The 24922-nt window shown below is 43.6% G+C and overlaps 1 protein-coding gene across 3 annotated transcripts in view; it reads right to left on the reverse strand.

Annotated features, from left to right (window-relative positions):
- BGAL17 (beta-galactosidase 17) overlaps positions 1-24922 on the reverse strand; it is a 202222-nt gene that overhangs the window by 59309 nt on the left and 117991 nt on the right. For all 3 annotated transcript variants that reach the window (XM_087374194.1, XM_087374193.1, XM_087374192.1), the window contains 2 exons: positions 924-1114; positions 752-826 (listed from right to left, as the gene is read on the reverse strand). In XM_087374194.1, coding sequence (XP_087230320.1) covers positions 752-826; positions 924-1114 — 266 coding nt within the window. The remainder of the gene's footprint in view (positions 1-751; positions 827-923; positions 1115-24922) is intronic.

Below are 24922 nucleotides of genomic sequence, written 5' to 3' on the forward strand. Positions count from 1 at the left end.
TTGCACAGACGTAGCCCTTGGGCTCAGCTTGAAAGTACCAAACAGTTATAAAGTCTAGATTGTATTGATCTTGAATTGCCTCGCAAGTACAACTGAAGCCCCTTTTACAGTTCTAGGAAAGTTTGCCAGCACCTAACGTAAATGGGATGATACAACAGTGGTGCCACGTGGCCAGCCCTCATGAAAGCCTAATAACACTACGAAGTGTACAAGAAAATACTGAAGTGTTTATAATTAGTAGGACCCCTTTATAGACTAATAGGGCCCATTACTTGACTGACTGCTAAGCTTGAACTCACTAATGCTACATATTCTATGCCTCATCTTAATACTCCTACCAAAAAGGCATAAAGGCTTTCTTCTCTCAATAGATAGACACACCATCATCGGTGGGCAGAGGTGCAGTAGCTCTGTTCTCTATGCCTCAAGCATCATTGGGACTGCTAGGAAAGGAGACACCTTTAGCTGACATGCACCAGACAATGGGGCTGCCCGGAAGCAAATTCAGTACTTTTTCTTAATCTGGAATTGCCATGCATTAGGAGAGTATTGATATTTACGACCTCAATGTTGATGCTAATAAAAAAATAAGATACTGCATGTGATGATTTCTCCCTTTATCCAGTTCAATAGGTGCACAATTGCCTCTTTGTAAAGGAAAATAACGAAGAACAATTCTGAGATGTCCATTCCAAGATAAATCCAGCAAAGACTGAAGAGTCTCTCATTGCATTATGAACCATAAGCTCACCTTAGGAATCAGAAGGGTACTCCCTGATTTGGAATGTGATGGCAATACTGTTCGATACAGCATAAATCCTGATATCTGCAATAATCACTTGCATCATGAAGAAGCATCAGTGCTCTGAGTAGCAGAAAATACATACTCCAACTCTTGTAAAGGAAGAAAAATCAGATCTTGCCTGGTTGAGAGATTCCATTGTACAAGGCTCTTGCATTTTTGTCCCGTGTGGAGGTACGCTCACATGTTTAAGCATGTGAAATAGAGGTGCCACCTTCTCTAGCTTTAGTTTTCCATATGCCACTCGCGAGGGTAATAAAGGTGGATGAGGGAGAGAAATTCGCCTGTGCTTTGCAAAAATATTTTGTAAAGCTGCATTTCCAGCACAGAATTAAGAATGAGAAATGGGTTTGCAATGTATTTTAACTTGGTTCACAGAAAAATCCACAAGTTCTAGACCCATGCAACAGCTTCAACTTCTAGAAAGTTCATATGCAAAGGAAAAGAGGTCTCAAGTACACCAATTGCAAAAGCATCAAAAAGCATATCCTTTGATTTGAAAATCTGACAAAAGAGGGCATTTCAAACATCACATAATACTATGCCATGCTAACCTCATCGTGTGACAAACATTAGGTCCAAATACACAAGGATCTACTATTGGTCTCCAGCAGTGGGTAGGAGTGGGGGCGTTTGTCCTAGACTATATCCCCAAGGCATTAGCTCATAGAAGGCAGGCAATATGGATAGAATTGAGGCTAGGAGACTTCAATATTGGGATCATGAACGTATTCCTCATAGCAGTCCGATCCAAGGAAGTTTCGAACCAACCGTCAGAGCTGCCCAATGCACCCTCTGTGAAAACACCAGCAGGAGGTGATATACCAGGCCGTGGAAAGAAGGACCTGGTTTGCCACTAAGGCACGGTCCGCTAGGGAGAGTTTGGCCGAGCTCCAGTAGAGAAGCTTGTGCCGAACACTCTGAGGACCGGGACGATCTATCGGAGGGTCCTCGAAGTGTGCATGGAAGCACTACCTCTCTAGCCGGGCCAGAGCACCTCACCCTCGTGTGAGTCGTGTTGTAGCTGCATGGGTCATCGTGAAACCTAGCCCGGTGAACACTACCCCAAATATGTGTAAGACTACACTATCTCCACTGGCTCATCCCTCATAGCATTTCTCCTTTTGCCTCCCCACTACTTCTAGTGAAGAAGAGAAATTAAGGATCCTTAGAGGTCACACTCTCACAATAAAAGTGTAGAGTGCTCTTCTAATATTTGTAAATTTGAACACATAAGTTCATAAAGTAGAAGCTGACAACATTTAATACAGAAAATAAAACTTTTGAACAAAATATAAGGACTAATATCCACACACATACTTAAGTTGATGGTATGGATATTTTGAATTACGCACGCTTTAATATGATACGCACACTTTAATTCTCATCCTTTTCAGCCTGATATAGTGGCATTACAAGAACACAATCTGGAAAGACAGGTCATTATTGTGGCTATGATATCTTCTATGCTGGGGAGCACTCTTTCTCAGGTGTAGTCTTTTTGATTAAGCATGAGCTTCAGCCAGTTATTGCTTTTGCATCTTGATTTGGTTGACCTTTGGAAGGAATTGCAACGTTTGTCACTAGGATACACTTTCCAACATAATGCCCTTTCTTCTTATCGGACACGTCTGAATCGCTGGTATAGTGATGATGATTTTACATGCAAAATGTGGATTGACTATGCCTTTGTGCATTCAGCTCATACACCGTTATGGTTGAGGTTATCTTTCTATGATATGCCAGATGATAGACTGCCTCAAAGGCGACATCTGATTGTCAACAATAGCTATTTGCAGCATGTTGTTTTCAAGGCAATGGTTACTGAAGCATATCAATCTCTGTCTTCTCAGAGCCACTTTGATATTAATAATGCATGGGATTCTTTTGTTTCCAAAATGCAAGTTGTAATTAGAGGTTATGGCAAGTCTTACATGAAGACTCTGAGGGAAACTATTGCTCAGGCCATATTGACTTGTCAAGACCTCACTGAACTCAGTCATTTTCGTCCCTTCTCCTTGCATGAGAAAACAAAACTATGTCAAGCTAAACATTGTCTTCAAATCAATGATCGCAGGAAACTGGCTAAATGGGAGACTAGAGCAACACAAAGAGCTTTTACAGATAAAGGCTGCTCTTCCAAACAATTTTTTAAAAGCTTACATCAGAAGAGATTAAAAACAAACATTTGTAGGGTGCTTCTACCTGATGGTTCATGGACTACATCACAGTCACAGCTTGCTTCTCTTTGTGTACATCATTTCTCTCAGCAGTTTGGTTCTGCAGATCCTCCCTCGCAGCAGGTTTTGTTTGCAAGAAATTTACTTTTGCAGCATGTTTCTCCTATTATTTCCACTACTCAAGCTTTGGAATTGGAGGAACCTTTTACTGAGAGGGAATTGTCAGATGCAATCAAATCCTGTGGTAGATGGAAATCTCCAAGATGGGATGGTCTTACAGTTGAGTTTTTTCTAGAATATTGGCCTCTTTTGAAGCATACATTGCTGCATATGGTGAACTCTGCTTGGCAAAATCACAAAATGCCAGACACATGGAAGAGAGGTCTTGTTAAACTCCTTCCAAAAAAGCAAATTTGTGAATCTTTGGCTGATTGGAGACCTATCACGCTTATGCCAGTCATTTCAAAATTTACTACCAAAATGATTGTTGATCGGCTAAAAGGCTATTTACATGATGGGTTGCATCCTGCGCAATATGGTTTTGTTCCTCGTAGGCATATCAAAGATAACATTGCTAATACTTATGTTGGAATCAAATATGCCAAATATATGCAGCAGGATGTTTCGCTATTGCAATTTGATATTGCCTAAGCTTTTGATACTGTTAAGTGGGACTTTATTTCATCAACATTGTAGGCCTTGGGATTTGGCACAAAAATGCAGCAAGTTATCAATTGGCTATATCAAGATAGTAAAGCTGCCTGCATACTTTCAGGGGATATTTCTACAACCTGGACACTTGGTTGTTCTGTTCGGCAAGGATGTCCCCTGAGTGCTTTACTATTTGCCATAGCCACTCATCCAATGCTTCAATATAGGCATGTTGCACGGATTGGAAATTCCTGGCACCCGTAGCATGATCGCTCAAGCATATGCTGATGATTCTTTCTTTACCCCGAAAAATACTCAGAGCGATCTCTCCATGATTATGCAGGCTCTTTCTACATATGGTTTTTCTACTGGTCTTCATGTCAATTATTAGAAATCAAAGCTACTGCCGTTGCATGCTAAAGACTGGCATAGTCTTTGGTGGCCTGGGGAAATTGTTCCAACTTCTTGATTGATTCGACATCTTGGCTATCCTCTAGGTTGGGGGCTCACTCATTCTCAACAAATTGATTGGGTGCTCACAAAGTTGAGGGCAAAACTTGAATATTGGAAGCTTGCAACTTGGCCATTACATGTTCGATTGCGAATAACGCAATCCATTTTGATAGCATACATACAACTCTATCTGCCTCTCATCATGTTCACTAAGGCAGATCTAGTTTCCTTTATGTCTACTATCATGGATATTTTCTGGTGTTCAAAAAATAGCAAGAAAAGTCTCAAATTACTCTCTATGCATCGTCTTTGCTCTCAAAAGATGCACGGGGGTCTGAACATACTCAATATTCAAATGCATATATTTGCTCACAGGGGGGAAATGATGTTGCAGTTTATGCAAGGGGATCAGGCCTTGGGTTTTCATGATCCGCTCTCTTTTGTTGCGTATTGATACTTATGCTTTTGGGCATTGGCAGCCTACACAGTGGGATTTTTTATTTGGCTATATTCAAGGGAAGATCAGAGGCTGCCCTTTTGTCTCTCGTTTGCTTCTTGATTGGAAGCATATTTTATCCCACTTGGAATGGCATGGCAGGGATTCTTTGTCGGGAAATTCCTTGAGGGCTGAGAATATTTATTGGTCCAAAGTATTCCACCCTCCTTTGGCTATACAAGAACCCAGGCGTTCTTATTTTATATCTTTCAAAGGCATTTCTTCTGTGGCGGATTTCTTCTGTGGCCGATGTACTTCAGGATGATGGCACTCTTTTATCTTTTTCTATGGCTGCTAGCAAATATGGTTTCGGAGCTCATTATCGTCCTTTATGGCATAAAATTTCCAGAATGCTTCAACCTTTCTTGCCGGTACCTCATTTGGAACTTCAGGATAGGCTTGAGGATTGGACTCTACATTCTTCTTCCTCTTCAGCCCATCCTTTGAAACTCTCACATATCACAGTGCCTTCTCTGTATAAAGTGTTGTTACTTCCGCCTTGGATTTCTGACGCCCACTAAAGTGGTGGAAAAAGCGGCTGCGTCTCCTTTGGCATTATAAAGTCCCTCTTTGGCAACAGCTTTTCCTTTGGCGAGTCCTACTTGGCATTTTTCCATTTGGGTAGTTACTTGTGCATAGACATATTGCTCCGGCTGTTTGCCACAGATGTCTATATTTTGTTGAGTCTGTGCTTCACATCTTTTGGCACTGTCCACACACTTGTGATTTCCTCGCTCTCATTCGACAGGGGCTTCAAGCCAGATTTCCTACTGTTACTTTTGGCAAGTTCTTCTGGTTATTTGGTTTTCATCTAGCTAGACAGGGTTTTGATTTATTTTTTGTTTGGGTGCGCTACTGGGCACTGTGGACTCTATGGATGGACAGAAATCAAAGAGTCTTTGGTGATCCTACTTTTCCATCTTTTGTTTTTTTCAAACGATCTCTGCGGCAATCATTTTATGATTGCTTTCAGACTCATTTGATTGATCATGATGTATATATAGCTTATACTGACATTTTCAGTTGAGTAGTAGTTACTCCGCTTTTGAAGTAACTATGAAGGTAATTATTTTACAGCAATAAAATATTTTCTCTCACAAAAAAATGTGTGTGCGTGTGCGTGTGTGGCACTTTGCCTAGCTGCCCTTTTGTCTCCTGCTTGCCTCTTGACTGGAAGCATGTTCTAAGCATGTTCTTTCTCATCTGGAATGGAATGGACGGCAATCTTTGCTTGGGAATTCTTTGAGAGCTGAAAACATTCACTGGTCGAAAGTCTTTCAGCCTCCCTTGGCTTTACAAGAACCTCGACGTTCCTACTTTGTCTCGTTTAAAGGCATCACCTCGGTTGCTGATGTTATAGATGATGCTGGTACTGTGCTCCCCTTTTCTCTGGCAACCACTACATATGGATTGGGCTCTCATTATTGTCCTTTGTGGCGACAAATTACTTCTATGCTTTCGCCTTTTGTTTCGATTCCTCCTTTGGAACTCCAGGACCGGCTGGAAGATTGGACTTTGACTTCTCCAGGGTCCACTCCTCGTCCTTTAAGGCTATCTCAGATTACTGTACCTCCATTGTATAAAATCCTTTTGCCTCAACCTTGGGTTTCAAAGAGAGGTGATTCTGTTTGGCGAATGCAGCGCCCAGCCAAGTGGTGGAGGAAAAGATTACAACAACTTTGGGCCTATAAAGTACCGGTGTGTGTGTGTGTGTGTGTGTGTGTGTGTGTGTGTCCAAGATGTCACCTTGCATCGGAGAGTATTCCGCATTTATTGTGGTTTTGTTCATATTCCAGAGACCTTCTAGATAGAATCTCCTATTTTTTATCTCTCAGATTTCCAGCACACCGGTTCTACAGGTTCTTCTGGATGTATGGCAAACTATCAGCTTCTTTGTCACAGTATTCTCTCTTCTTCCACTGGATCAGATACTGGGCCTTATGGACCCTCTGGCTGCAGCGCATCCAAGCATATCTGAATTCTCCTCTTCAGCATCCTTATGAGTTTTTCAGAGCCTCATCAAGGCAGTCTTTATATGATGCCTTACATGAGGAAGATTTGGATGTTTCTTGTATTCAACTTTTCTTTTACTATTTCTGATGGATAGGGCTGTAGCTCTATTTTGAGCACGGCTTGGATGTAAATGAATGTTTTATAATATAAGTATCTTGGTTTTACAAAAAAAAAAAGTGTGTGTGTGTGTGTGTGTGTGTGTGTGTGTGTTTTGGTGTGTGTAGTGTGTGTGTGTGTAGACGAGAGGTGGTCAAGGAGAGACGGTGAGCGACAGTGAGACGAAGGTACCCGCTAGGATTCTCCCCCTCCGTCCGTACGTCCGTACGATCGTCGTACGGACTCCCCCGGCGTTTTCACTAATCCATTTGATCTCATGTCTGCTATCTCCTCCTCCTTTGCTCCACTATGTCCTCGGGCTGACTCAAATGGATAGAAATCTCTGACGTGTCACTATGCTTGATCTATCTCTATCTCCTATGGCACTGTCACCTCTTGCTATAGAATTTGCCACAATAAGGTCTCTCTGTGGCGCCACATCTCCATTAGATAGAGGCCAACGTAAACCTAGTCATGAAAGTGGATCAGCCAAAAGAGTGGCCCAAAACCATGCCCCTCTTGAAAGAGAGAGTGGTACAGTCCTTGGATCTCATAGTAGACTAGGAAGGTACATAGGAAATGCTCCTTTAACTCCATCTCTGCCAGTGCATAGCTTGCAGATCCGTTGCTATCTAGATGTGCATGCGGCTCTCCGCGCTTCGATCCTCAACTGATGAGACAAGAGCCACATCTATCCGATGGCAATTCTCAGTGAATGTGAGACTCATCTGTCTTCCAGACACTATGGTGTGATAATCACTCCATCCTCTAATCCTCTCGAGAAGCGGTTGTGGTAGAACTGGACCTTTGATGGGAAACTCCCGATTTCCCCCCTAAGTTTGTGATATATAGAGCTGGAGTAGATCCAACCATAGGGCATCCAAGCTGTACTAGAAGGTGGGAGACAATCTATCTGAATACCCTGGCTGGCACACGTCTAGATATACGTGCATACAAGGCCATGCTAGCCCCTGTCTCGCCTAGTCGTTTGGACGACTCTAGTGCCAACCTCGGTAGGTCTCTAGCTAGGCAAGGCCCAAACACTATGAAGATATGTTACTATTTGGAAGATGGCATCAATCTAGAATGGTGTCATAGTAGTGAACTCTACATGTACAATCTTATGATGAACCAAGAATCATCTTGTACCCCATAATCACCTGTAGCCTCTCAAATCTCTGCCAAATCGGTCGCCAATAGGTCACTCCCCTAGAAGGGTGCTACATACATGGCTGTCAATCTCACAAGTGTATCGAATATCATCCCTTCATCAGAGGGTTAAAGAAGTGCGCTTGAAAACATTGTTGCTCTGGTCAAGCTAGACCTTCATGCCCTCATGCCCTAGCTGCATGAATCATCGTGAGAACTAGCCTCGTAAAGACTACCCCTAGATACGTGTATGATTACATGATCTCCACCAACTCCCATCGAGAAGTGAACCTGTGTTGACAAAGTACTACTCGTGAGGATTTGAAAATCATAACGTTGATCTTGCCAAGTTTGAATGTCAAGTCTCTCTCCCTGCAAAACGCCTCTAGGGTCTCTAGGTGTCTCTGTAGGCCTGCCACTAAAGACGATATGAGGACTATGTCATCTGTGTATAACAGTATCTGTAACATCAAATCAGCAAGCAAGAATTCCTCCCCTCCTAGGCAATCAATGAATTTCGTGATCTCATCAATGTAGAGCCCATAGAGTGTCGATAAGAGGGGGCATCTCTACTTCACTACAATCTTGCTCTCAATCCAATCTGACAAGCCTCCACAGATGCATACTCACCCCCCACATCATATCTCCTAGAATCTACATCTCTTGGAATCTCCTAATCATGTGAACTCATGGGACTATGTCAAAGGCCTTTTGAAAGTCTATAAAGCAAGAGTAGCCTTTCTGGGATCTCGATCTCACCTCCTTGATTATGGCCCGTAGAGTGAGGATGTGGTTAAGAGTGGAATGATGCCTTCAGAAGCTAGCTATCTTGACGCGCTGCCCATGGTGCCTTTGTGTAGGAGCTAATCTCTCTATGTCGTACCACTCCATAGATCTTGGCCAGTGTGTAGCCAACCATATGGGTACGGTAATTCCCAATGTCCATGGAATCTCCTGCTTTGTGTATCCACACAATGGTGGTGGTACTCCAAGTAGGTGGGAAGCCATGGCATACAATGTGTTGAACATCTGCGCTAAGATCAAAGCCAAGACCTCATGTCCATGCGCAAAATGCTCAATCCGTAGTCCCTGATGATCCTGGGCTCTACAAATACACCAATTATATGTAGCAAATCAATTTTCTTTATTCATGTTGTGTTTTGTAAACTCTCTCTCGCCCTGCAATCTTTTTATAGAGAGTTTTTTACTATCATGCAATTAAAATCAAACTTTGTAACCTTTTGACTTATATATGTTTTAAAATGGGATATCTTCTTGCAATTTAAAACCTTGTATGAATTGGGCCAACGTTATGTGATTAGGCTAGCCTGGACAACACTGTGATCCACTTTCTTCTTGTGTTGTCTTCTATTTTTCTTAGTATTTACTATAATCGGGTTAACTCTTTAGAGATTTTATAGCATCTATAGCCCAAATAATTAGTTGTAGCTTTGGTGTCATTCTAGATCCACTAGCTTGGTGATTTTCTCTCTTCTTTATCTATTAGTGTTGCAGTATCCAGTATTATGTTTAGATTTTGTTGAGTGCTTTGAAAAACCGTTGAGCACATTCTGTGTTGTGTTTGTTATGTGCAGGCAATGGTCTTTAGGAGTTATGTAGATTGTGTCTCGTTTGTCATGTCTTGGAGCAAAATATTACTTGGTATATGGCTATCAATATCATTGTACATACCTCTACAGATATGCTTGTTTGTTGGGAGTTTTCTTGTACACATGCAATATATAAGTGTTCCTGAGTGTTGTTAATCAGAAGATAAAAATAGCCTTAATGCTATTGCGTGAAGAAATCAACAATTAGAGAGAGTGAAGGAGGGGAGTTCAAACAAAACAACTAGTTGTATTCAAAGGTGCAAAGAGGAGCAATTAACGTAGTGTAGTGACTTTGTCAGCTAAGGAAGAGAAATAGTCAAAGTAGCATGCAAGAATCCAAGAAGCTATCATGGCCTTCACACTTAATTGAGGCACAAAACCATGTCTTTAGTTCCACAAAACCATTTGCACAAAAACTAAGATAAAAACTGTGCTCTTCTTTGCAAATAAATGTTTGTCAATGTGTTTGTCAATATGGCCCTTGAGGGGTCCCCTTTAGGGACAAGGGCCATCTTGACAAACCCACAATAAATGGTTGTCAATGTGTGTTTGTTTGCAAAAAAAAGTTTGTCACTGTGTTTGCCAGTATGACCCTGGAGGGGTCCCTTTAGGGACAAGAGTCATATTGCCAAACCCACAATAAATGTTTGTCAATGTCTTTGTCAATATGGCCCTTGCCTCTAAAGGGGACCCCTCAAGGACCATATTGAAAAACACATTAACAAACACTGATCTTTAGAAAAGAGCAAAACTTACTAGCTTAACTAGTGAGTAGCTATGCAAAAAACTGACAGGTACTGGATTTGCTGCAATATGCAAGTAATGTTAGACGTGAAATGAACAATGGCATGAAATCTTTAGTGAACGGAGCGATGCAAGGGGCCTCCAAAGAAGCAGGTCTCTCTTCCCAGAGTAAAGCGGGCAATACTAAATGAGTACTCAATCAGTACCATACTGAATCATGAAAAGGATGGCTCCTTGTTCTAATGGTGACAAAGGCACTTGAGGTGTAATGTCTTGATGGAGAAAGGTAACGTGACTGGTGGAGTGACAGGTTCTAAACTGAAGAAGGCACTTTACGGGCTGAAACAAGCCCCACGAGCGTGGTACCAGCGAATTGATGCCTACTTTCTGCAAAACGGGTTCAAGAGGAGCCCATCTGATGCAAATTTGTATATCTTCAGAGAAGGAGGCAGGTGTATGATCGTGGTCCTTTATGTGGATGACCTTGTCATAACAGGGTGATGGGATATCTCAAGGTATATGCCCCAGGCACACCTTGGGTTCTATGTGTGTGTAGTTCTTTGCCACTCAGCCTTGCAACGACTCACCTGCACGAGTCGCCTACTCGATCACATCCGTCAATGTTGTCGTCACCCGATTGATGATCGCCAAGGCTGTCAGCAAGTCTCATGAACAAGAAGGCAAAGATCGCGTGGGAGGTGTCTTTGCACAATCCATCTGAATTGGCCCAATGCATATCTTTCATGTCCAGCCTATCTTTCAATGAGAAGACAAAGCTCGCATGGGAGGTCTCATCACACAGTCCATCTGAATTGGCCCAATGCATATACTTCAAGTTCACTCCGAGAAATGAAGATTCCATGCCACTGTGGCACTGTTCATTTCGTGTCATACGTCACTTGTACTAGCAACGAATCCAAGCTCGATGAAAAAGAAAGAAGCGGTCATCAAAGAGTAAGAAGCACATTGGCAGTGACATGGAGTCAGAGGAAGATAGTTTTGATGCGAGTTGCAACGGAGACAACAGTGAGGAGTCGGATGCAAAAGAGGAGAAGAAGGCCAAGGAATCCTCAAAGGGAGGGAAGGTTAATTTAGCGACAATAAAGAGCCCTCATTTGGCAAGGCGTGGATGGAACTTTGGTGTATTAACTGTCACAATCCAAGCCATTTAGCTACAGAGTGTGCTATGAATGAAAAGTGGGGTGCAATTTGCATGACCAACACATACACCACACCCAATTGTCACTAAAATGGATGGGATCAAAGAGCTCAAGGGCAAATGCAATGACCATCTCCCATAGAGAATGATCCCAAAGTGTCCTTTGCTAGGGATTTGCAGTGGTATTAAAATGTTCATTTTAAAGCGTGGTACTAAAATGTTTTGTACGTTTTTTAATGAGCCTAGGGGCATTCTAAAACGGGCTAGTAGCGTGATTTTATCAGGACTCGCTACAGATGGTTACCGCGTGATAAGCCCATATATGACGCGGTTTAATAATGGAGCACCGCACCGGTACTTGGATTTAGTGCATGGTGTCATATATACCACGTGGTCTGTCTAATACAGCATGGTGATTAGGCATTATACCGTGCAGTGTTTAGCAAGATCGCATGATGTTTATCACTTATCTAAACTGACCGCCGCATTCATATCTATTTATGTTATCGAGATTCCTAGTATTTTGTGGAGTCTCAGGAAAAAAAAGAAGCATTAAAAAAGAAGGATAAACAAAGCAACAAGATAAATTTGTAAGTTTTGTTGATCTTTCTAAAAAGTATTTGGCTCCGGTGGTGGGCTCATGTTTGCAAGCGGAAATCCACTTGCACTTAGATACTAATTGGATAGTTAGCACTTAGATACTAATAGGAAAATGAGTTTGTTAGTTGCATGAAACATTTTAGGTGTCTTTGGAAAGACTGAAATACTTTACTTTGAGGACTTTAATTTTAGTCGCATGAAATATTCTAGGTATCTTTGGAAAGACTTAGGATTTGAATCTGTCAGTTGCATGAAATACTTTGCTTTGGAAAGACTTAGGATTTTAACTTCAGTTGCATCGTTTGCATCATTCAGCTCACGGGAGTAAAAGAGAGATTTTGGACACTGTTCACATTTGTGACGTAAGTAGACAGGATTATGTCATTCAGCATTCTCTTTCTTTGGACATACTACTGAACTGCTAGTGTTGGCAACACATCTCTCTTCTCCCAGTGGCCTACAAACCCTACATAAGCAATCACACATAGCCCCGTGCAAGGAAGCCGTATCCTATCTCATAGAATTCACTACTAGTCACAACAAATCTATTCCTGTATGATAAACACAGTGGCAAGTATTCCTTTCCTTTACTTTTTAAATGTAGTAGCTTAAGATTCTAAAATTCACAAAAGCCAATGTTTAACTCCAGAGCAAACTCTCTAAAATTCATGAAAAAATCTCTTGTACATTCAATCATCGAACACTCAATCATCAAGAAAGGGTTAGTGCAGTGAACAGAACCACTATTTATGACTCTTAAATAGTGCTAAATAGTAGTTATTTAATATTATTACTTATGGATGTTTAAAAGTAACACCAAGCAATTATTTGGTTCTATTGAGCAGCATTTAATACTGCTTAAAAAACTATAGAGATGCATATTTAGAAATGACACTACGCAACTATTTAGCAGCAAAATCGCTTGGATTGCATTAGCCTTTCACGAAATTATAGATATCACCCATTACACTTTGGAGACAAAAAATTTCTTTGAAGTCTCTCTTTTCATCATGATCTTGTTACATTGGACATGATATTATTGTATTGAAAAATATTTATAATTTCATTAAAGGCTAATGTGCACCAAAAGCAAACGCCTTATATATGACAATGGTACTTAACATCTGACAGAATACAACAACAATATCTAAATAGTGCTAAATAGTACAAAGTAGCACTAATAGTATGACAAGAGTACCTAAATAGTACTAAGTAGCATATGGCAATAGTACTTAGCCTCTACGAGTATCACAATAGTGACTATATAGTATTAAATAGTACTAAGTAGCATATGACAATGGTACTTAGCATTTGAGAGTATGACAATAGTACCTAAATTTAGGTACTCAGTAGCATATGACCGTGATACTTAGCATCTTTTTTTTTTTGGGCAAAAAGAGACTTCTATTAAGTATTACTGTTAGAGGTGGTACTTAGCATCTGAGAGTATGACAGTACCTAAATAGTACTAAATGGTACCAAATAGCATATTACAATAATACTTAGCATTAAGAAAATATGTCAATAGTACCTAGATTGTACTAACTACTACTAAATAGCATAAAACAATAGTTATGTAGCATCTGAGAGCATATGACAATAGTACCTAAATAGTTTTAAATTTGGTTCATAACCTGTCTCGAGTCTGGATGTCATAATCTTCATCAAAATGTCTACCTTTGCACTCAAGTCAAGGTTTCTAGTCACTTCATTAGAATGTCGCACATTTATCAATGTCAAGTGTCGCATGGTCCGTTTGGAGTATTTTGGTAGAGATGAGCACGATTCATCGTCACTTAGCAAAGTTGTGTTAGATGTCCGGGATAAGGGGATGACATCGTTAAAAATGACTTCGAATTCCATCGCATTTGAAGTCAAATCATCCATCCTACACAACCTTTCAATGGCTACTCTTCAATGATCTATTTTGCACACAAATGAGGGACTCACAGGCTAATCTCAAGTTAATGAATAGGACATCAAGTTGGTGCAAGCATGCTTGGTGAACAAGTATTACATATTCGAGAAAGTGAATACCGCGTTGAGCCTCCTAGCGTTGCTTTCCGATCACACCAAACAACAAGAACTAGCGTCTTGACCTGTGTGTGTGTGAGAGAGAGAGCTAACTATGGTGTTTCTTGCCCTGTAGCAGCACGTTTTTAGGGTTTCCAGCCTTTTCTCAACCTTCAGCTAGGGTTTCAAGCCTTCCATCTCGACTCCCATGCCTCTCCAACGCTTTGTCGACTTCAGATATAGCCCGTACAGCTCACGTGTGGCCTTGTCAAAGCTGTCATCACCCCCGTCAAAAAAATCTGTACAGACACGGTGGTGTCCGTACGCTCTCCATACCAGTGTTGTGCAGACTTGGAACGGCTCACGTGCCTGCTCTATTTTAATTTCATCAAGCAGGCTTTCTGCTACCTTCCGTACAGCTCTGTTCCGTACCAATCTGTACGGCTTGCCTGCCTGCTCTACTTTCATTTCGTCAATCAGGATTTATGTAAACCTTCCATACGGGCTTTGTTCCGTACTAATCTATACAGCTGTATGGGATCTCTTCTGCTCTTTTTTGACGCTGCTGGTTCTCAGAATTTACGGCCTCTTTATTGTCCGCTTCACCCTGTGTGGGTTTCCTACTGGTCATGATGGCTGCCTATGAGTAGGACAAAACATTTCATAAAGAAAGAGTGGGACAGCATAAGAAGCAAAAGCAAGCTAAGGGTCAGATGACCCCGTTATGGTTGAGGTGGATGACATAGTTGATCCTGTGAGGGAATATGCAAAGCATGCCATTATCATCTTCTTTCCAGGTCATATGCCTGTTACTGCAGATGTTGGAAATTGACTGACTTGGACACTTGGTGATTCTTTTGTTTCTCCCAGATGGCCACCAAAGTGTGTATAGTATCCATCCATATACTAGCCATAGACTGGGAGGGGTGAACCTAGGAACCCTCCATAACCTCCATACATCTCGCCCTCCAAATATGCCAAGCTGAAACACTAGCCAGAACTGAGCTTAGCCATTTTTGGCCTCTCTCTAGGGAAGAAAGCACATCTCTATGTCAGGCTAGATATTGTCTGCAAACTAATGATCAGAGAAAAATATCTAAATGGGATACAAGAGCAAGACAGAGGGATTTTCTGGATAAAGGTTGCTCATCCAAAGAATTTTTTAAAAGCCTACATTACAAGAGGCAATCTGCAAATATTTGTCGTGCTCTTATGCCTGATGGGGTTTGGACTTCTTCCAGAGCACAACTTGCTACAATATGTGTTGCTCATTTTTCTAAACAGTTTGGGATTGCAGATCTCTCTTCACAAGAGGTTCTTGCAGCAAGGACCAAACTCCTTCAGTATGTCTCTCCTATTGTTACTCCTGCACAGGCTATGGAGCTAGATGGAAATCCTATGGTAAATCGAAATCTCCAGGATGGGATGGTCTCACAGTTGAGTCCTTTCTTGCATACTCGGATATTCTAAAATCAATTTTGCTATGCATGATCAATTCTGCTTGGGAAAATCAGCATCTACCGGATTCATGGAAAAAAGGGATTGCAAAAGTTCTTTCCAAGAAGAATATATGTGAATCCCTGGCTGATTGGAGGCCTATCACTCTCATGCCTGTTATTTACAAGATCATCACTAAGATGGTGGTAGATCGCACTAAAGGGTATCTACATGATGGCCTTCATCCTGCACAATATGGTTTTGTTCCTCGACGGCATATCACAGATAATCTTGCAAATGCATATGTTGGAATAGAATATGCCACATACACAGAGCCGGATGTCTTATTACTCCAGGTTGACATTGCTAAGGCATTTGACACAATCCAAAGGGATTTTATATCGCAGATTATGCGTGCATTGGGTTTTGGTCACAAATTGCAGCATCTTATCTGAAGCATGGACTCTTCGTTGTTCAGTTCATTGGGACTATCCACTTAGTGCACTGCTTTATGCCATTGTACGCATCCCATGCTTCAATATATGGATCATCTGGTGGCAATAGACGTGCTCCATGGTTTGGAGATTCCTGGAAGTGGTACTATGATTGCTCAGGCTTATGCTGATGATTCATTTTTTACTCCTCAAAATATTGAGCACGATCTAGATTCCCTGACGCATGCACTATCTCTTTATGGTTTGGCTGCTGGTCTTCATGTCAATTTCCAGAAATCCAAGTTGCTACCTTTGCGCCCTCCCCTCGACTCCCCTCCTTGCTGCCTCCTCCCTCCCCTCCCTCCCTACCTGCTGCCCTTCCCTTCCCCTCTCCTCCCCTCTCCTTCCCCCCTGCGTTGCTGCTGCATTACCCCCCCCCGCACTACTGCGTGCGCTGCCCCCCACCCGCTGCTGCCTGCGCTGCCCCCCCCGCGCTGCTGCCTACGCTGCCCCCCCCCCCTGCTGCTCCCGCGCCCCCCCCGCGCTGCTGCTTGCACCTCCCCCCCTCCCTTCCCCCTCCTCCTCTCCCCCCCTCCTTCTCTCCTCCCCTCCCTCTCTCCTCTTCACTCCTTCCTCTCTCCTCCTGCTGTCCCTTTCCCTTCTCTCCCTTGTTGCCCTCCTTCTCCCCCCTTCCAGCTCCCCCCTTCTTCAACCTCCCTCCTCCTTCAACCTACCCACTTCTTCTTCTAACTTGCTATCTCTCCTCTCTCCCTCCTTCCTTCACCCTCTCCCTTCAGGTGTACCCCCGTTTTTTGAGGGTCTCCTCGGCATCAAGAAAGCGGACGGAGTTTTTTGTGTGTGTTTAAGTCGGCCTTCCCCACCTCAATTGACGAATGGGCACCCATTCAGTCAATCCGTTACCACACACACCGGCCGCAAGAACCGTCACATTTTCGAAAACGAGCTGCAGCAGTTGCAAAAGAACTTGGAGCATGAGTGTTCCACGACTCTCTTTGCACGCATCCTTGGTTCACACCCCTCTAGATCACAGGCTAGAGATTGGATGCTTGCGGCGCTTCCCCAGGAGCTCGCCCCCCACCTTAAGGATGTTCGTTTGTTGGGGCGAGATTTCTTTCAGGTGTGCCTTGATTCCTTGGACGTCACGAGAGACTTGCTACAGGCTGGGTTTCTATTTCTAGGCTACAGGAGGATTTTTTTGTTTCCCTTTCAACTGGGTTTTGACCCAGTTGAAGAGGACAAGCAGGGAGTTTCTGTTTTCATCAAGTTCCCTAGTCTCCCCTCAGTTTATCACCGGCTTCTTTCAGTTATTAGCGAGAGGTTTAGTGTGGTAATAGAGATCCCCCCTCTTCTTGGCGAGCCCTCTTTGGCTGCTGAGGCGGTCAGGATGGATGGGGTACCCAAGGTTAGGGTCATTGTCCAAGACCCGAATATTTCAAATGACCACATCATGCTACAACCACTTGATGGGTTATTCTTCCACCAGAGATTTGAGGTTGTAGGTCGGCAGGACGAGTGCAGGATTTGCAGATCCTCGGGGCACTTCGCCAAAGATTGCCTAAAGAAGAAAAAGAGGCCCAGAAAGCAACCAGCTTGTACTAGCTTACGATAGAAAGCAGGAGCAGGACCTGCCGCTCCACATGCACCGCCTCAGACACAAGCTCCCCCTTCTCCTAGGGTTGCTCGAGTCCCTCCTGCACCCCGCACCACCTCTGGCCCACAGTGGGTTAGGCCCTCTACTTCAGATCATACTTCCACCGCTTCGGAGGCATCCCCCTTGGAGCCTCGAGAGGCTAACGCCTTGGAGCCTAGTGTTCAGGAGCCTTCTTCCACTCCACCCCAGGATCAGGCTATACCTCCCTCAGCAGCCCAGTTTGTTGGCACCTCGTCCGCAACACTTCTTGATCAGGACCCAGTACAAGTGTCTCCTTCCGTGGATAGAGGGAAGGGAGTCTTACATTCTCTCCCTGCTTCGGTCGGAATCCTTCAGACCCCCTCCCCAGGACTGGCTCAACGGAACTCCTTTTCCGCTCTTAAGGACCTCTCTAACCTCCCAGATGATGATTTCGTACCTTCCACTTTCGGAGAACCAGTTATCGGCATCCCTATTGAGAGATCTTTCTCTCTTTCACCTGTGGACCTTCCTCCCCTTGGACCTCGTGTGTATGGCAGGAGGTCGGCTCCGGTGGAGGGTTCTTTTTCCACCACCAGGTCGGGTAAGGTATTCCAACCCGCTTCCTCCCACCGATGAGGATAGCCAGTTGGGATATACAGGGATTGGGCGGCATCCTTCATCGCCGTCGCAGACAGCTGACCAGGAATCAGCTTCATCCAGGTGTGTCAGGTGGTTCCTTAGACATTCTTTTTCTTCAGGAACACAAATTGGATGCCAGAGATTGCTCCAAGTCAGGTAAGCTGTTTTCAAGCCACACTTTTTGACTTCCTGCCTTGGGAACCAGAGGAGGTACATGCATGTCAGTTTCAGATTCTATTCTCCCTCTGGTCATTGGACGCGGTACCATCACCCCCTCCAGGGCCGAGTGGATTTCACTTTTGATTGACGGACGTAAGGTTGGTTTCCTCAACCTCTACGCTCTGAACAACAGAGGGGACCGTGTTCTCTTTTGGAAAGAGTTCCTCTCGTGGGCTGACATTCATTCCACATTCGTGGATTATTGGACGTGACTTCAACATGGTTGAGGCACCATCCAATATGCAAGGGGGCAAAGAAGGTGGTACTCATTCCCTCGAGAGAGTAGCTTGGAATGCCTTCTTGTTCAGCTTCAGTGGCAGAGATGTTTGGTCAGATGATGCATTTCATATTCAGTCTCAGTCACTTTGTTTTCATGGTCGAACCGTAGGGTGCAGATGCCTATCCATGCTCAGAATTGACAGATTCTATGTGGATGACTGGGCTCTTGATAGAGGGAGGACAATTTGCATTGCACCTGGTGTTTCCACCTCTGACCATTTTCCGGTAGTTGTGTCTATCTCAGAGCCCCATCTGAGAGGACGGTCTCACAGTATCAGGATCCCCGATGCCTTATACACAGATGAGACTCTCACAGAGGCAATCTTGGAGATATGGGTTTCTCACTTGCAGGGGGGGATGGCCAATCCTTCACATGTGGCCACAACACTTGCCAGTATCACCGACTTTTATCACTCTTTCGCTAGTGCTCGGCGAGGTGAGGTACTCAAGCAGGAGATTGGTATCCGCCGGCAGTTGGCAGCCTTGCAGAGGGAGGAGCAGAGACGACCATCATATGCTTGGATACAGCAGTGCCTTGCTGCAGCAAGGGCTCACTTGCAGACATTGCTTGGTCAAAGAGCAGAGTATGCCTTTCATGCACGGGAGTCCTTTTGGATACAGATGGGAGGGAGAGTCAATAAACACTTTTTCTCTACACTTGGTCCCAGACATAGTAGTGTCAGGCGGCTTATTGACTCTGATGGCATTTTGCAGTCTCATCCGGATACCGTCATGCACTTAGCGACAGATTTTTATGCCTCCCTTCTTTCTGCAGATCCTAACACACAAGCCAAAGATGTGGCTAAAGATGTAGTTTGGTAGAGTTTACCTATGTTGGTCACACCAGAGATGATATGTTCACTTGATGCACGCTTTACCAACACCGAGTTCAGGAGTGCTCTCTGTGCCCTTCATAAGGGCAAGTGCCCTGGTTCCGATAGTCTTACTCCATCTTTTTTAACAGCGTTTTGGGATATGATAGGTGATCATATCACTTCAGCCCTACAGGGCATTTGGGACTCGGGTGAGATGCCTGACTCATTGACCGAGGGACTCATACACCTTATCCCGAAAGATGGCAACAGGAATTTTGTATCCCATTGGAGACCCATGACTCTTTCGGGCACTCTATACAAAATCCTTGCCAAGGAGATCAGCATCCGATTGCAGCCCCTTCTTCCAGACCTCATCCATGATACTCAGACAGGTTTTGTGCATGGCAGGAGCATATTTGATTATATCTTTTCCTTTTGGGAAGCCACAGAGTGGGCCATGCAGAGCAAGCAGAGGATGGCAGTTCTACTCTTGGACAAGACTTTGAGAAAGCCTATGACAGAGTAGATTGGGTTTTCTTGAGGGCACTCTTCTACGATTTGGATTTTCAGGTGCATAGATTAGAGGGGTGGCCTCCCTTTACAGATCAGCCCACAGCCAGGTTTTGATCGGACGGGTAAGGGGTGACAGGTTTCAGATTTCCTGGTCAATTCGTTAGGGATGCCCTTTAGCCCCTTTCCTCTTTCTTTTTGTGGCAAAAGCTATGAGTATCTTCCTTAGATCTCAAGCTGATCTTTATGGGCTGAGATTACCCTTGAGACAGGAGCAGGAGCTTCTTGACTGTGAGTTGGCTGATGACACTGCTATTTTTATTAAGGCCTCTTCGCAGTCACTTGATTCTTTCCGGACAGCCTTGGATATCTTTTGCTCAGCTGCAGGGGCACACATTAACTGGCATAAATCCTTTGGCTTTTGGATCCGTGATAAGGACACTCCACGCTGGGGAGTTGACATTGGCTTTTCCTGGATTCAGAGGGACCTGTCAGATATTTGGGATGCCAGGTAGGATTGGGCATCTCTCCAGCACAACAGTTTGTCTGAGTATTGCAGAGTATAAGGAAAAAGCTAATTTTTTAGAGCTCAACCAAACTCGAGCTTGCATCTAGAGTTGTGGTAGTGAACCAGGTTCTTTTGGCCACCGCCTGGTTTGTGTGTTCTTGCTGGTGCCGGTCTAGGGATTGCATCACTCAGCTCATTAGACCAGTCATGATTTTTTTATGGAGTGGACTTGGTGGCACGACAGATGTGTTGGAAGGGGAGAGAGCAAAGTGAAAGCAAGAGCAGGAGAGTTAGAGAGCTGAAACGATAGTTGCAATTAGATGAGTGTGTACAACTGAATAGAGTGATAGGTTTTGTCTAAGTGACAAAACCTTATCCTTCACTAACCGTAGTAAGTGAACTAACTGTAGCTAGGGGAAAAAACCTCTAAGTGAGGGAAAAGTACCCCTAACCTACTTATTACATTACATTGGTCACTGCTAAATTATAGCAATAATTCCAACACCCCCCTGCAGTGCCAATGTCATGTACAAGGAAATGATCAATCACCAAAAGGAGATAAGTTCAGGGCACTGCGAAATGCCTCAAACTTTTCACGTGGAAGTGCTTTGGTAAAAATGTATGCAACATTGTCATGTGTTGACACAAATCATGCTGATCTCTCCTGCATGCAACTTCTCTCTGACGTAGTGATAGTGAACCTCAATGTGCTTCGTGCGAGCATGAAACACATGATTCTTTGCCACTGCAATAGCACTCTGACTATCAGTGAGAATTGAAGAAGGACCCTCCAATGAAAGATGAAGATCAGCAAATAAACGACGCAGCCAAACACATTCAACTGTCGCTGTGAAAGCTGCCCTGTACTCAGCTTCACATGAAGAGGTAGCCACTGTAGATTGTTTCTTTCTCAACCAAGAAATACAAGCTTTGCCCAAAAAGAAACAATTGCCACTTGTGGACTGCCTAGTGTCATAATCTCCAGCCCAATCCGAGTCACTGTAGGCATGCATCTGCAAGTCACCCCCCCTGGGAAACATCAAGCCAAAAGACTTGGTACCTTGCAAATAACGGAAGATGCATTTTACAGCCTGCCAATGCATAGTCTTTGGGCTGTGCATATAACTACTCACCTGAGAAACTGCAAACTGAATATCAGGTCGTGTATTGCAGAGATAAATGAGGCACAGCCTAACTGTAGAGTGTGACATCAAATGATTCACCTGCTTCATGCATTGTAAGCTTCAGCCCCGGCTCCATGGGAGTAGCTATGGGCTTACAATCCTGCATGTTGAATCTGTCCAAGAGTTTTTGCACATACTTGGATTGAGACATACCGATGCCACTTTGCTCTTGAGTGAACTGGATCCCCAAATAAAAGTGTAGCAGCCCCAAATCTGACATGTCAAAAGTGGTCTGCAATTCAGCTTTAAAATCTGCAATATTATCTTTATTTGACCCTGTGAGCAGTAAGTCATCTACATAAAGAATGATGACTAAAATATCCCCCCCATCCTTCTTGATGTAGAGGGTGCTTTCGGTTGGACTGTTGTGCAGCCCCTTGCTGGTCAGAAAGGCATGAATCTTTGCATACCATGCACGTGGGGCCTGTTTCAGCCTATACAAAGCTTTATTGAGCTTGCATACTTGAAGTGCATTTCCTGAAATTTCAAAGCCTGGAGGTTGTTTGACATAAACCTCTTCCAACAAGTCTCCATTAAGGAAGGCTGTTTTTATGTCCAACTAATGAACATTCCATTGAAAATTTGCAGCCATTGCAATAACTGACCGCATGGTTGTCATTTTGGATGTAGGAGCAAAAGTTTCCTCATAGTCTATGCCCTTTTTCTGAGCATATCCTTTTGCGACCAGCCTTGCCTTGTACCTGTCAATGGTGCCATCGGGCTTTCTTTTAACTCTGAACACCCACCGTGTACCTATGGCATGTTTACCTGGTGGCAAATCGACAACTTCCCATGTCTGATTTTTCTGAATGGACTGCAACTCATCATGCATGGCATTCATCCAATGCACATTATCCTGTGCCTCTTCAAATGTCTCAGGTTCCTCCTCATCAAGAAGAGTACCTGCATAAGCTGAAAGAGCACCTCCCCCATGCCTTACTGCACTCCGAGTTTTGCCAGGTAATGGAGCATCAATTTTACTCTCCCTGAGAGTTTGTAACAGCCAATTTGGGACTGTTTTTGCTGCATGTATATCTGCAATTTCTTGCTGAACAACCTCTTCCACGGTTTGTGGAGGTGGTATGACATCCTGTGGCTGAATCGGAGCATGTGGAGGTATCTGAAAATTCTGATTTTCATCAGATATAGCAGCAGGGGAACCCAAGGCAATGGGTAGTAACCCCTCAAAGACATCATCGGAAGAAGAAGGCATATCAAATTCAGCTTGAGTGTGAGCTGACTTTTCTGAAAATATTACATCTCTACTGACAATAATCTTGCATGCGACAGGATTGTAGAGACGGTAGCCCTTGCTCTCTGCACTGTACCCAACAAAAATCCATTTGAGTGCCTTATCAGACAACTTATGCCGAAACTCAACAGGCACATGAGCATATGCAAGGTATCCAAAGACACGGAAATGATCCACAGAAGGCTTTCTCCCTTGCCAAACTTCATAGGGAGTCTTGGTCTTCAAAGCTTTTGTGGGTGCCCGATTCAAAACATAATTGGCACACATGAGACCTTCAAGCCAAAATTTGTGAGGCAATTTTTTGCTTTTTAGCATACATCTATCCATCTCCATAAGAGTACGATTTTTCCTCTTAGCTTTGCCATTTTGCTAAGGAGTTAGCCTCACTGTAAGCTGATGTACAATGCCCTTGTCTTTCAAAAAAGCATCAAAATCTGCAGACAAGTACTCCCCTCCTCTATTTGTATCTTGAGTCCGGATTCATTCTCAACCATGGCTGCAAAGTGTTTGAAAACCATAAACACTTCTGATGTGCGTTTCAGCCAATAAACCCAAGTGTAGTTGGAGTAGTCATCTATAAAAGTGACAAAGTAAAGATGACCACCCAATGATGGAGTCCTCATGGGACCACAGACATCACTATGTATAAGCTATAATTTTCGAACAGCTTTAACTGATCCATCCTTCTTAAAAGGAGATCTGTGCATTTTACCAAGAATGCACCCTTCACAGGCATGTGGAGGAGGTGTTTCAAGAGGAGGCAATGCATCAACCATGGCATGTTTTTGAAGCATCATCAAGCTGCCATAATGCATGTGTCCATATCTGGCATGCCATAACTCCGCATTCTGCATAGCAGCAGTAGGAGTGGAAACTGCAAGAGCATGTGCTGGTCTTTTCTCATACATGTCAAGCTGAAAAAGACCACGTAACAAAGTGCCATACAATCTCAAGGCGTAGTCATGCTCTCTGTCATGGACTGCACACTTGTCATCTTAAAAAATGACCTGAAATCCAGCTCAGTTAAGAGTGGACACTGAAAGTAGATTTTTTGTGATGCCAAGCACATACAAGACATCAGAAATTCTGAATGTTGAGCCATCAATGGCTGTAAGTTCAACTTCTCCTGTACCACGAACTGAATAGGAGGAGTTCTTGGCACATGTGACCTTTTTACCAACGGGTGGTGGATGCAGAGATATGAAGAGACACTTTCTGGAAGTGAGATGCTTTGAGGCACCGCTGTCAAAATACCATGTATTTTGTGTCTCATTGACACTAAAAGCTGATGCATCCTTGGAAGAATCATAACTGCATGTCAGAAAAGCATAAGTGTCATCATTTCAAGTGGTTGTACTATCCCAAGCAGCCAACTGACAGTCTGAAATACAAGACAAGAAGGCATCGTCGTGCTCCACAAAGTTGGCTGTAGCTTGCTCATTGTCAGATGCATGAGGAGTTGAATCTGAGACAGCCATACCGGAGCTGTTTTTCTTTTCTTTTGCAAGCCTCTTCTTGCATTCTCCAATGTAGTGACCTGACTTTTTGCAGTAATGACATATTCCCTTCTTCTTGGGCTTACCTGCATCACCCTTAGCCTTTTCAGAAGGCTGTCCTGAACCACTGGAAGGCTGATTTGCTGAAGTCTTTGCCTGTCCCTTTACTTTAGGCTTGAATTTTGAAAGCATGGCATGTTCACCTACTCGTGAAGCAGAAAAAGTGACAGGATTTGCACCCCCCCTCAATGACAAATTCAGCGAGGTATGAAAGCTGAGATAAGACTCAGGAAGAGAATTTGGAGGTGGTAATCATCTCCGAATCAGGAATGATCTCATCAATATTCGGCAACTGCTCTCGTAAATCCTGTAGCTTTGTGAGGTGCACCGACATGGAGTCACCCTCTTCCATATGTGTATGAGACAATTCTCTTTTCAAAAAAGACACCCTGGCATCATTCCGAGCTGCATACATGCTCTCCAAAATATCCCATTCTGCCTTCGAGATCTTACACGACCCGAAATGTGGAATGATGAATCTTTTCACTGA

This window comes from Dipteris shenzhenensis, chromosome 4 (assembly GCF_047967505.1).
Source record: "Dipteris shenzhenensis isolate YYH24624 ecotype China chromosome 4, Dip_SZ_1.0, whole genome shotgun sequence".
Lineage (NCBI taxonomy): Eukaryota > Viridiplantae > Streptophyta > Polypodiopsida > Gleicheniales > Dipteridaceae > Dipteris > Dipteris shenzhenensis.